The sequence below is a fragment of the Tauraco erythrolophus genome, chromosome 9 (assembly GCF_009769465.1).
Source record: "Tauraco erythrolophus isolate bTauEry1 chromosome 9, bTauEry1.pri, whole genome shotgun sequence".
Taxonomy (NCBI): Eukaryota; Metazoa; Chordata; class Aves; order Musophagiformes; family Musophagidae; genus Tauraco; species Tauraco erythrolophus.
The window spans coordinates 11,516,011-11,530,156 of NC_141473.1; the positions used below are offsets into that span (position 1 = coordinate 11,516,011).

The window sequence follows — 14,146 nt, forward strand, 5'->3', positions numbered from 1 at the left end:
CGAGTAAAGGATTCTCTACGGACTACTTGCAATTGCATTGAAGGGAGATGCTTCCTTAGGACAATTAGAAAATAAACTAGGATGGTGCTAGGCTTTGGTTGGGTTCTCTTTTTTTTTTTCCCCCTCGTTTCCCCACGCCCCTTTTTTTTGTCCTAAAGACTATATTGCACTGTAATTGCAAAGGAAAAAAAACAATTGAAGCTCAAAATCTGCCAAGAAAGCGGACAGAAACTGCATGTACTAGCTCGCTTGACAATAAAAGATTTTGAAGTACAAGTAATGCCCATATGAAATACATAAAGCAGTTTCTCTATAAATAACCTTCACAAAACAGTTACACCCTGTTATGCAGTTTTTAAAAACACATATTTTAAAAAGTTCTACAAGATAAAAATTTCAGATAATTCACATGCATTTTCAGATAACATATTTTGTGAAGACTCCCAACCACCTTCCGGTTAAAAATATTGTTAAAAATACAGCTAAGAGTACATCTCAACAGTCCTTAAAAAAGGTGGAGTGAGCAATCACCTCAGTGCTGTTCTCATATGCACAAAGATTAAACGTTGTAGTATGACAAAGCTAAATATACCTGCTGAGAAACCCCAGGATTATGAAATTATTAATATTTTCTGCATAACGAGACAGAACTGTAGTCCTATTTCGTGGCCAACCTTGAAGCCTGTTATGACAAGAGGACCAAGTTACATGCCCTGACTTACATAACTCTGAAAATTCTTGTTGGCCATTTAAAAAACAAAATGCTGCTTCATTAAAAAAAAATATAAAAGTACACAGAAATTATCAGTCATATAGGGAGAGAGTATAGCTCAATAGCAAAGAGGCTTTAGTGTCTCCTACCACTAATTCACTCAGTGGACACCACTCTTGGATGGCAAACACAATTTGTAATATAGTCTGTTTTCCACCGGATTAAGTCCGTGCCTGCCCATGCTTAAGTAGATTGAAAATTGTGAAATCCTTCACAACATGATAAATTCTGGGCCAGATGACACAGCAAGAGGATCAAGACTGTAATGGAAAGTACAAGGAAGAAGAAAATGCAAATATTAAGTGGGACTTCAGGCTGGTGTGTCAGAACACAAGTTGCAAGCTAATTTGTAAAGAATAATTATCCAAAATCAGCATAACTTTGGTGGTTATTCATCTCTTACTAGGTTCTCTGCTGGGAAGGAAGAAAAAAGCAAAAGAATTTTTAGTCTGTCTATAAAACTCTTCGGGATAAGTGTCCTGATTATAGAAAAATAATTAAAAACAATTTTACAGTTTCAGAATCTTTTCCCTCTCTATGAGATTTGAGACCATAACTGTAACAGACAGCCTGAATTTTTTACTGTCTGTTACCAACTGCCCATAGGAACAGTTTAAGCTGTCAGAGTTATTTTGAATTATTACTGCACAACTATAACTTACACAGAATAGTAGAAAGAATGCAATTTTAATACGGTCACAAGTCACTTATATACCAAAGTTAAAATATTCATATAAGTAATAAGCACAGTAAAATATTTTAGAATTTGCAAAATATGCAACAGGATCTAGTTATGGGAACCACTCAAAAACAAAGCAGCTAAGCTCAACTGAAAAGGAAGACTAAAAATCTGGTCCAAAACAAGCTTCAACAAGACACAACAGCAAAACACTTTTTATTAATTGTTTATAACTGAAAGTAGCAAATATAAATGAAATTAAAAACGTGTTCAAACAACATTTTAAACATGTGAAACATGCAGAAGAAACGGTATTAACAAGGGCTCAAGGCAGGATTCGAGATGGGCAGTAGAATAAACCAAGAGGAACCTCGTGAACTGCCGAGACAAAGGTGAGGCTCGTACCTAGCACAGAATAACCCCGTAAATAAATAACCCCGTAAAGCAGGACAGCCTCACATCAGCCAGTGAGGAAATAGCTCTGTGGGGAAGGACCAGGAGGGTCCTGGTGAAGCTGAACCTGGGGTCACATCTTGGATCCTGTCTATTTTCAGTGTGGAACAAGTGTGCTCGCTCTCAAATAATAAATTAGCAAGGGCAGCCTGAGGGAAGTGATTATTTCCCTCTGTTCAGCACTTATGAAAGTATTCAAACAGTTAAAATAACTGCAGCATTGATACTTAAAAAAAAAAAAAAAGCTGGACTTCTAACAAGCTGTCAGTATTTACTGGAATTACACTTGGGGCATCATCCCAATAAGCTCTGCAAGTAGATCAAAAAAAGGCAGGACTATCGAATCATTATCCTAAAGCCAGTCTAAAGAGAATGTAATCAGGAGGAATTCGACTAGCTGACAAGACAAAACTGCATCCCCTCAAGAGCTATCACAGGAATCAGAACCCAGATACCAAAGCTGAAGGTAGCCAAAATTAAGTTCTTCACCCTTCCTGGAGCTCAAGAAAGCAAACAGAACGGGATCAAACAAGCAGTTGTTTTTTCTGACTTCTAAGGAGCAGCACACATATATCAACGCCTATATTTATTTCACTTCTGTTCACAACTTCATGCCTTTATCACATTAGGATACAAAAATACAAAAATATTCTCAGCCACTGTGTTCGCAGACATTAGCATGCCAACTAAGCCCAGAAACACAACTTGGCTTTCTTCAAAGTGCTGAAACAGAAGAAGGGGTTCTTAGATACAAATAATGTAAATAAATATTTCTCTATATTGTCAGGTCTGCTAAAAAAAAGGGGAAATGAAATTCACAGCATCACTGAAAAGCTTTGCAACTACCAAGTCATTTAATAAGAGAGCACTATATTCAGCATGGAGTGGGTATACGTGAAGTAATGCAGCTGCACACATCTGGTTTGCTGTCTAAGCTTCTGAAAACCAAACAGGTGCAAGTGTTATGAAAAAGAGTTTCAAGTACTGAAGAAACCACAAATGATCTAAATATTGGGTAGATGGGGGAAGGGAAGAACAGAAAAGAGTCTCAGAGACATTCCAAGTCTGGTGTAGGCAGATTCCCTGAATTACAATCTAAAAATATTTCCCTTGTAGAACAGTCCTGACCAGATTCTCCACAGAATAAGAGTTGCATTCACAGACAAAAAACACAATATTTGGAGTCTTAAGAAACTTGCAGAAACTATGCAAATGTAATTTCAACTGTGTTGACAATATTATTTTTATTTGAGCTATGTGTGCTAAGATGACAAAAATATCCAAAACTGGTATAAGATGCAAACTTGTCTTTGCAAAGAAAACACTACCAACTTCATTGTGCAAAACAATTTCTTCAACACAGCTTGGACAAATGCAACAAAACTCTCAATATAAGAAATGCAAAAGACTTGCTTAAGTAACAGCCTGCAAATTTAAGCATTTGCTTGGCCTCATCCCAAGACAGTTCCTCTGGTTTTCATCCTTCTCATGCTGACTGTCTGAATCACCAAAGCATTCACATTCTTCCATTCCAATCTTCAACTTTTTGATATCAGTGGACTGGACAATTTACCAGATATGGCGATGAGGCTGGAGTCCACCTTGTGAACTCATTTCCACAATTATCCCTCCAGACTCTGTTTTGGCAAAGCTTCCACATGGAAATCTTTCCGTTAAGGTTTTGTTTCATGGATGCCACCAGAGAATGTTCACCAAGTGACCAGGTAAGTTCTGCTTTTGCACTCAGTGCTTATATATATTCAACATCTGCATAACAGTGACCTTTTAGTCTAGGGCTGAGCAGCAGTAGAAGTCGGCTGATTGACACTAAATTCTTCATGATAGTGAGGACAAGGGCAGAGTGAGATACTGCAGAAAAACTTCACAAGACGAAGTGCCTGGGCAACAAAATGACAGATTAAATTAGGCATATAAAGTGTAAAGCAATGCATATGGGGGACCAAGGACCCATATCTAGCTCCATGTATGAAGTGACGGACTTCGAACAATCCATTAGCATTCAGAAGCAAAATCTAGAGGAACGATATACAAATCGTGAACAGCACAGAGATAAGGATGGCTGCTGACCACCTCTGTATGTGAGAACTAGAGTTCATCTGTCAAGAACAATGTTCAAAGCAAACTTGCAGACCTTGCCAAGGATGCAAAAAGTTTATAGGAGTTTAAAGGAAAAAAATGGTCAAGCCCTTGGAAGGGGAGTCTACTGAGAATTACTAAAGAGAGAAGCTGCACCAGACCCATGAAATCCCTGATATGAAAACAGCTGGATTTGAGAAAGGAGTCAGGCTAAGTCTCATATATACACTTGCCCCAGTTTTATGCAGACATTTCCTTAGGGCTACAGTCAGAAGCAGGATTCTGGGCAAGATGCATTCTGAAAATTTATCACCACTGTTAGGTAGGATGCAATTTATTAGAAAGGCTAGGCTCACAAAGAACAACATAGAGTAGCTTTGCTATCAAGAAACTTCCACCGAATTCTCACCACCATACATAAAAACATGACAAAAAAATGCTTCAGGAAGGTGGGGCTGAGCTGATGCTACCAGGAATCCAATAAGCAACACAGGGTTTTGTGGAACAAGACATGGAAAGAAGGGGTAAAGGGAGAAAAAGAGATTCTAAAAATATAATCTGATGGATTTTCCATGGCTCTCTGCAGACAGTAATCCGTTCTTCTTCAAATCGCTCCAGTGCACTTTGCATGCTTTTGTACAACACGAGTAATCCTACCTGTGACGTTTCCTAAGTGAGCTGCAGCAAGCCAAGCTGATTTAACAGCTCAGGGAGGGCAAAAGTAGCCATTCTGCTCACCCTGTTGTGGTCCATGCTGTCCCGCGTCGCCTCCTATACCAGTTCCAGCCTTATCTGAAACTTCATTGAATTCAACTAATTAAAGTAATAGACAACAAAAGTAGCAAAACTATGAATATAATTCTGTTAGTTTAGTGAGATCAATCAGCTCACCAAGCAGCAGCTCACATGGAGGCAACAGGTCTAGAGCAGCTGGGAAGCTGTGGGGAAGGGAGTGGATACTGCTCCTTACAGCATCACAAAGCTGTTACACATCAGCACAGCCATTTCACAAGAACTCTCCCTCATTCAGCTACTCTTGAACTGAGCTTTCAGTTAAACATGCAAAAAAATTGGATAAAAAACCCCAAACAAACCTCAGAATATATTTTCAGTTAAATGGATTTTTAAGTATTTTTTAAGATTTTATTCAAACAAACTATTTATATTTGAAAATACAACAATGCATATAAAGACCTCAGCTTACTATCCAGTGGATTAAAATAATTTCAATTGCATTAAAATGTAGAAGGAATACATACATTGTTGGAAAAGTGTTAAGAGAAGTCCGAAGTAGCAATGACTTGCTAGGTGCCTAGAGCCTGAATTCACTTACTAAAAGACTATCTTCTTCCAAAGTAATGATAATACTTTCTTCATTTTTGGTTTACTGAGTGAGTTCAGTTGAGTAAATTACCATTTAAAATTAAGTAGCCTTCTGAATATTGAAAAAACAGGAAATCTTATTGTCATAATCCTACTTATAATAAAGCAATTGAATGTGAAGGAATGAGAGGTACTGCATTCTGTGGAAAAAAAGACCAGAAACACACACATCTGTTTACCAACTATAGATAATCACACTTCCTCTTTCTCACCAAAACGTTTGTTTTAAATGCAAAGTAACTTTTTCCCCAGTGTAGTCACCTCATTTAAGTTTGTGTTGTTTAACTACTCAAGACAGTTTAAAGCCCAAGAATAGAACCAAACTTTAGATTGCAGCAGCTCAGTGCTGGTAGGTTCACCTCTTCTAGGTTTTCACACCATTAACCACTGGGTTGTTTTAAAGCGGTTTCTAGGACCACTTAAAATCTGATCAATTATTTGTTTTGCAAACAACATTGTTAAATATTTTACCTTCACTCAGGCTTTTAAGGAACATTTTAGAGTTAGTTTCAGGTTTCCCTAAAAAGAGCCTATTTCTAACAAGTATTAATAGTGTATGCTTGCACAGCGAGCAGTAGATGTTCCAGATAAGCATTTCTAGAAACTTATTTTGAAATCACATGACCAGTAGTTTCTACATGTCATCTATCAAACAAGGAACACTACCATAGAATTGGTGACTATCAATTCATAATTTAAAGACAGGAGAAAAAACAAGGGGAGATTCTGATGACCTCACAGTCTCTGCAGACCAAATGAATTTGCAGCAAACATTACCAAAAGGCATGTAAGTAAGTAGAAAAGAGAGACAAATAAAAAGTGATTTGAAAACTACTTGAAAACAATAAATTTGAAAACTATTTGAAAACAATAAATTAGTTTGGCATAAAGAGTTAAGTTTTCTACAAAAATATGGAAGATCTAGTTTATTCAGTCCAGTCAACCTAGACTCCATGAAGATGTGTGATGTAGTAGCACATAGAAATAATGAGGAGACTCAGGTGGCAACTAGCAGAAGATGTCAAGATACCTAAGGAATTGACTACAACTTGCTATGGACATAACAGGACTGAAAGTAAAATATCAGCTTGGAGGGAGGTTACCTCTCTAGGACTCTTAAGAACCCACCTCATGACCGATCTTGTACAGTGTCTTCAGCAAGGACTTAGTCAGAAAACAAGGGTTTTCTAGCAAGCCACAGGCATTAGAAGAAACAGGTAGATAAAAATAACAGACATTGTATGAAATTTAGTAGTGTAAAAAAGAGTACATTGCTACTGGGATCTCAGGGTTGACCTCTAGCAGAGGAGAACAGAGAAGGCACAGAGTGCAGGTGTCTTAGACTTCTTGTACAAACGCTCTTGTGACCACCTAACACAGTTGCAATACGATCCAGATGCATGTACAGAGTTACTTCCGCCACAGAGAGGTAAACTCTCATCTGGTACAGTACATTCAAACTAATCAAGCATGCTCAGCATTCAAAACGTCAGACAACACAGAAAATGGATAGCAGGGCAACAGAAGGAACGGAGATGTCACCCAGGACTAAAAACTGTGGTCTGAGTAATGGCTCTGAGAAGACATGACTGCTGTCTGCACATCCAATGGGAAAGCAATCAGAGGGAAATCACTGCATCTAACAACAGTGGAACATCACTGGCACAAAAACCAACTAGTCACAGATATCCCGGGTGTTTGAGGAAACATCTCAACATCAGAGCAGTTAGACACCAGGGCCTAATTTCAATTTCTTTTAATGAGAGTAGAAGGAAAATAAACTTTCTCTTATAAGGCTGGAGACTGAAGATTCCTAGAAAAGTAATTAAACGGAATGATTGCTTGCAAATCAGGCTACTCTTTATTTTAAACCAGCAAGGTCCTAAACTTGGAAAGCCTTTTATAATTATACTGCTATTTTGTGTTCAGCACAAGTGAAAGCCATCATAAGTCTGTCGCACCAGGGTAAAACTAATTCCATCACAACCTTGGCTCTTTGAGGGAACAGCAGCAACATCCCACCTCTCAAGCTGAAGTCTGGGGTTTTAATCACCTATTTTTTTTTTGTCCAGGGCAAACTTTTGTAGCACATCTACCTCTAAAAGACAAAGTTAAAAAAAAAAACCAAAAAAACAGGATACTTTGCATAGCAACATGAACACATTGTAGCTAAATGCTGCAAGACTCTTCCTTGCTGGACAAGTCGGCAGGTTACATAAGCTTTGAATTTTTAAAAATATGAACAAGCACACTAGCTTACCATCAGATATGTGAGCCTTAGGCCCTAGAACAATGGGGTATTTTTAAAAAGAATTTGAAATGCTCCGCATGATATTGCTTTATAAAAGATAATGGCCTCATTTTACTTCCCGTTTTGCAGTAACAAAAATTTCTCTGTTATTTACAAGCTGATAATATAAGAGTGTTTGCTTGTATATAGTATTTAGGAACTGTAGTATAAATATACAAAGGATTAAAATAATTGGAACTTAAAAGGCAAGGTTTTTTTAAAATGCACATGTAAAATGTAGAGAAATAACAAGTGTTTAAAGAAACGGAGAAATTCCATTGGAAAGTAAGAAGTACATTTCTCAGCAGTTTCATTTTTCAGCTGTGTTTCCAACTGAAACGTTTCATCTTTGTGCTAAAACAAAGATACATGAAAGTCAGTGAGTAGAAATCAATTACAAAAATGAAACTATCTTGTCTGTTTTTACTATTTGAGGAAGAAGGTTTTCAAACACCTGTAAATCTTAGCAGTTAAAATTATTTGTGTCACTTAAACTTAGAAATCCTTTAATTTATTTTTTCAACTGATTCAATTGCAGGCAACCTAGTCAGAGAAATTTACTTTGAATAAAAAAAGGAAGATGTTGAACATGGCAATTTCCCTTCCATCACAAGGGTGACAGTCATCTCGCATTTGTGCTTCTAAAGTGCCTTCCGCAATGAGGTGCTGACCCATCACAAGGAACAGGGGCATTATCAAAGCACAAATAAAGGCACGACTAATTGCTGGATACAAAGACAGAAGTAAAGTAGTTAATGTTCTCAAGCTAGGGTTTGATAAAGAACTGAGAGCACTGTCTGTATCCATATCAAGACAATAATTAAAAAAAAAAAAGAAGCAATTCACATATATTCCTTCACGTACAGGTATCTACCAAATTTCTTCTTGAAACTGTTAGGCACAATCTCTTTCAAGACTATTGTGAACAAACACACACAGAAATTACATACTTTAATGTAAACTTAACCATAAGAATTCAATAAACAAAATAGTTAAGAAACAAAGAGGTTCCAGCAGCAACAATGATGTCTGCAGTATCAAACACACCTACAAAAAGTTTCCAACGGGCCGCACCAACTGGAATGCAACATCTAACAGAAGTTTTTCCTTCACGCACTAGTATTAATTTAAATTCATGCAGCACTATCCCCAGTGGAACCTCACAAGCTGACTCTTTGCCAGATTACACTTAATAACCAAGCCACAAACAGACCCAGGTAAGGTACTGACAATTGCGGAATACAGCTCAGCCGGCTAAATTGGCCACAATTTCTTCAATGTATGTAGAAACACACAGTATGTTGGGGTTTTATTTCAAACATCAACCCCATGGTTTCAAGTATGATTCTTTGATTAGTAAAAAATTCTAAGAGGCTGTTAGACTTAAACTGAAGTGTCAAAATAATAATTCCTTAGTTCTCCCAGGGGAAATTCCCAGGATTGCCGAGATGCTCATGCCAACTCAAAACTCATGTTCATCAGGAAACACACCACCTTAACCATTTAATTTTTGCCTAGCAAAAAGTGTTTCTGTGGCTATAGCAGAATCCATTCCCATAGCTGCTACAGGGATCCAAAGACTGGGACCAAGAACTGACAGCCTCACCACGTTTCTTCACTCCTGTTATCATGCACAGTTGTCGTCTGTACCGGACATTGCTGCTAACACCATTAGCAGTTTCAGATGTGCCCAGGAGTTCCTGCCATCAAGAACATGTTATCTCATGTATCCTACATATCAAGGTGCAGGAGAAAGAGGCAAACACTGCTGGTTTGAAAAAGATCTATCAGGGATCCAAAAAAGAGCATTTCCCAAGCTTTGCAAAACTAGTGGGCACAGGGGCCAGCTTTAGTAACACTTTACATACTCAACACGTTGGCTTGGTTAGCAGGAAAACGTCTCACATCAGCTTTTAAAAACAAGGCACAGGAACTATTACCCGTAGAGTTACAAGGGCTTTTACAAGGTTTTTTCCACACTTGAAGAAAGTCAGAGAACTGCATGAGGTTTATGTTCCCCCCTCCCCCTAAAGGAATGAAGCTATGCTTGCATTTTAAAAACTGGTGATACACAGAAAAAAAAAAAAAAAAAAACAAAAACGATAGAATCTGCCTTTTATGAGGCAGTCATTGTTCAAATATTGCTTGAGAACAGTCTGATAAAGAGATGTTTTCCATGAATCAGAAACTATTAGGAACAACCTAGCAGTTCTTGATATACAGCTATTCCAGCACATTTTTTGTAATAAACTATTTAAATCAATAAGCCACTTTTATACCATTTCACAATCTTTCAAACTTTCGCAACAATGTTTGGAAAAATCATTAAAAAGTCATAAGAATCATCAACCATGCACACAATATTTGGTCACTTTATATTAAGAGTCCATGTATTAATATATTCATGACTTATAAAAGGCAGAGGCTTTCACAAATCATTAACCTACATTATTAACTGTTATGGCATCCAACAGCTCAGTCACGGTAACAGCATGTAGCTACCTATTCTACCTTGCATTACCATGGTCACACCCCTCTGTAACATGCCCATAATGTGCTTATGACTTGCAGCAGTTCATAAATGATTGATAAAGAAATCTTAAAATGAAATAATGGCCGTGTATCTTTTCTTTTTTAAACCATCTGGGCTCTGAAGAGACAATATGTGAAAGCACAAGGAAAAGACGAAAACAAGATACATCTGATTTTAAGATGACAGATGAAGAAAAAGGGCTTTTGTTGTTTTTTTTAAAAAATATATCCAAGGTATTGATTACTCTCCAATGTAAGCTAACATTGCAACGGTACAATCAAGAGCATGACTTTATGAAGTTTTAAACGGAGAAGGGCACCTGGAGAAGTGGCAGTTGATGTATACTTAACTGAATTGCAAAATGAACTTAAGCAAAGAATTAAACTTTCAACCAGCGTAATCGCTTACCAATCTCAGCAGGTAGTTGCTTGATTTTGTTCTCTCGTATGCTAAGCATGGTGAGTTTTGACAAGTTTTTGATATCCTTTTCCACAGTAGTTATACGATTAAAGCGTAGGTAAAGAGTGGCGAGAGAGCTTAGCCTGTACACCACTGGCGGGATTTCTCGAAGTTTGTTATGCCGCAGGTCAAGCATGCGCAGCTTCTTCAAGTTATCCAGAGAGTCAGGCAAACTGGTAAGTGAGTTTTCACTTAGGGCCAGTGTCATCAGGTTCACAAGACAGCCTACCTCTGCTGGTAGGGACTGCAGTTTGTTACTGTATAAATAAAGTTCCGTTAACTGCGTCAGCTCTTTGATAGCTGATGGAAGCATGTGTATAGACCTCTTGGACAAGTCCAAGCGCATTGAATTCTCTTCCCGGCATTTATTTAGCTCTTTGATCACTTCAGCATTGCTGGATTTTTTGCGGGTACCTGTGGCTGGATTAGGTCTTTTTATCGTATTGTCCACTGAAAAAGCTACTCCAGGCTGTGTGCTACTGGAGTCCTTCTTTCCATCTTTGGCATCTTTCCCTTTGGTCTTAGGTTCCTTTTCTTTGCTGTCTTTCCCAAATCCTCCAGAGGCTTTGGCCTCCTTCTCCCTTTCTTTTGACGATGGGACTTTTGGATCCTTCTCTTTACAGTCCTTTTCTTTTCCTAGATTACTACTCATGATGACTCAACGTTTAGCAAGCACCACATGAAATCCGTTTCTGAAGTTCACAAGAACAATTCACTGCTGAGGTGACAAGGATCCTTAAAACATGCAAGCATTGAACCAAGGGAGGAACTTCCAAGGTGCGATACCCATTTGCTACATATTGGTTCTGAAGGCACTCTTTCCTAATCCTGGAATCAGGAGATTCAGCTGTAGAGATTAGAAGGTCAAATGCTCCGTATTAGTATATCTGTAAAGTAGAGAGAAGAGAAGCTAAAGTTAGTGTAAGTATAAAACGTAACTTCCAGTTAAATGTTGAATGTTTCTACATCAAGCCTGTGCTCACTAACTCAAGTTAATGATTTGTCCTCCTCTTCAAATGTCAATGAAAAACCTAGTGCTAAAACAAAAATACTACACATATTGCTCAGAAGACCCACTGTAGTAGAAGAGCCATGCTGATTAGCATACATGAGGAAAGAAAAATTACAATTCTTAAACATAATACTGCTTTCAGTACTACATTGGAGTCACCATCCTATGTCTTAGCTGGTTCTTAGCATAACACTCTGGTCATCAACATGAATATTCTCTCTCTCCTCCATGCCCAATCAGACAATTAAGATCTGCTATAATTTTAAGTGCTTGCCTCTTCAGACAAACTTGTGCCGGCTTTTTCTTTCAGCACAAAAGAGTCTTAATTCAATCTATAGTGAAATCTAATACGCCACTGTAACATGAACACTTCGCCTCGAGATCTCCCTTCCAATGAGCTCTGAACCATCAATCTCTGCAGAACTTTGTCACCAACTTCATGTTCTTTAAAGATGCAAACACGAGGATTTTTAAAATAAACCTATCAAAAAGTCAACTGAAAGCTCAGAAGAAATAATGTATTATGCTTCAAGACAAGCAAAATTATGAAGTGATTTCTCATGTGAGTAGGCCATAACATGTATTTAAACAGTATTTTGACTTTTTCCCTTCCAATGAATATAATGCAGCCTAATAACTGAACAGATGTCTGAAACCTATAGAGCCCCATTTACATTTTTACAAAATCATCATGCATCATAGAGAGTAGCTTTGCTTCATGTTTCAATTCAAAACACATGACATGCCCAAGAACTTAATGATTCTGAATACTCTGGAGAGGTTTTTGAATGTATCTTTGTGGAAGAAAATACATGGTCAATCAATGGCAACAATAATTTCACATCCCCATGTTAATCCACTGTTTAGTCTTGTATCAACTTTCTTTTGTTATGCAGCATTCACTGAGAAGTTTGTTTGCATCTCAGAAGAGTACCTTGCTTCCCCAGCCACAAGAGCTATGTTACAATACCCTTTAAACCTCCACAGGATCTATGTTGCTGTCCTGGCATCCCGTCTTCTGCACAAGTTCATAAAGCCTGTAATCAAAATGAATTAAATAATATTTTGCATACTTAAGCCATCACAAGAACTAGAAATGCAAACATTTTTTAGCAAAACTCAAGTAACTATTTGTAATTGCACAGTTATGCCATGTATGCTTGCCTTCAAGTATAAACATGTGCTCGGAGAGCACATAGGAGCAGACTTTGCTCAATATATCTGTTCACATAAAAAAAACCCTAAACAAACAAAAGCTAAAGAAAATCTATTTAAGGACAGCAAGAAGGGCAAGTCAGTTTACCTCAGCTGCAAATCAAGCTGCATAGTAACAAAGTTCAAAAAAGAACCTCTCCCAGGAGGTGGCTCCCAGTCCTTCACTCTGATTCATTACCGCTGCAGCATCACAAAGTGTGTGCTTACAAACCCCATAATATCAAAAAACCCTACTGCCTCCAGTTACTGTGTTCTGGACAACTCTGTTGTAAACGACCATGGCTGTTTGCCAGCAGTAGCAACAAACAGCAGCTTTTAACTTGGAAATTTTCTTCAAGCCACAGTTCTCTAAAGCAGCAGTACATGCTGGTTCCTTACTGCATCCTTGGGTTTTCCACCCAGCTCTTCCACCATCCATTAACCTGACCCATCCTCAAGATTACCAGCCTCACTACCTTATATTTTAAAACTTGTTCTCAGCACTGTATAAACTGCATGCTTTTAAAACTCCAGTAATAGGAAATGTAATGACTCAAAATGCAGCTGACTAAAGGGCGGGATCCTGAAACACCTGACAAGTTGCTTTCAGTACGAAAGGTAACACAAAGAATCATGAACTCACACAGTCGGTTTCTAAATTCTGACAAAAGAGAGAAAACTCAGCCATGGAGCAATGCCAGACAGCTTCTGCTCCAATCCAGCCCCTACAGTGCAAAATACTCACAGGGCTGCTGCTCTCATGAGCTTTCAATTTAATCAAATTTAGGACCTGCCAAGAGATTTGGTTCATTTCTTATGTGCTGAAGGAGGTTTTGAAGGAGCATCAGAAAGGAAAGAGGGCTGGAGATTAGTGCTGCTGAAAGCAGCTCCGTTGTGCAAACACTCCAAATAATCTGCATGCATTTCACTGTCTTGGTTAGCAATTACTTTAATTGTACCTAAAAAAGAGGGGAGCTCCCTGTTTCAATATGCCGGTTTAACATCTCATTTGCTGGTAAGAAACAAAAATCTTTTGCCTATACAAAAGGATAAAAATAAAAAAGTCATTACAAGCATCATGAGAAACATATAAAGAAAATTCAGAGCAATACAAAGGGTCATGACCAAAGACTTCAACGTCTCCTCACAGTTAAAGATGTTCGGAGGCAGTCAGCGTGCAGGCAAGCCACAGGCAGCCATGGTTTCCTAACACACGGAAACTGGAGCCAAACCAGCTGTGCAGCAGGCCTTCCAAATATACTCCCTGTTCAGAG

The 14,146-nt window shown here is 38.1% G+C and overlaps 1 protein-coding gene across 3 annotated transcripts in view; it reads right to left on the minus strand.

Annotated features, from left to right (window-relative positions):
• Window positions 1-14,146, minus strand: part of SHOC2 (SHOC2 leucine rich repeat scaffold protein) — a 66,230-nt gene that overhangs the window by 26,979 nt on the left and 25,105 nt on the right. For 2 of the 3 annotated variants that reach the window (XM_086616295.1, XM_086616296.1), the window contains exon 2: window positions 10,616-11,553. In XM_086616295.1, coding sequence (XP_086472421.1) covers window positions 10,616-11,318 — 703 coding nt within the window. In that variant the 5' untranslated portion in view covers window positions 11,319-11,553. Of the gene's footprint in view, window positions 1-9,280; window positions 9,312-10,615; window positions 11,554-14,146 lie in introns of those variants that run through there. The other variant, XM_086616297.1, reaches the window with a different exon arrangement.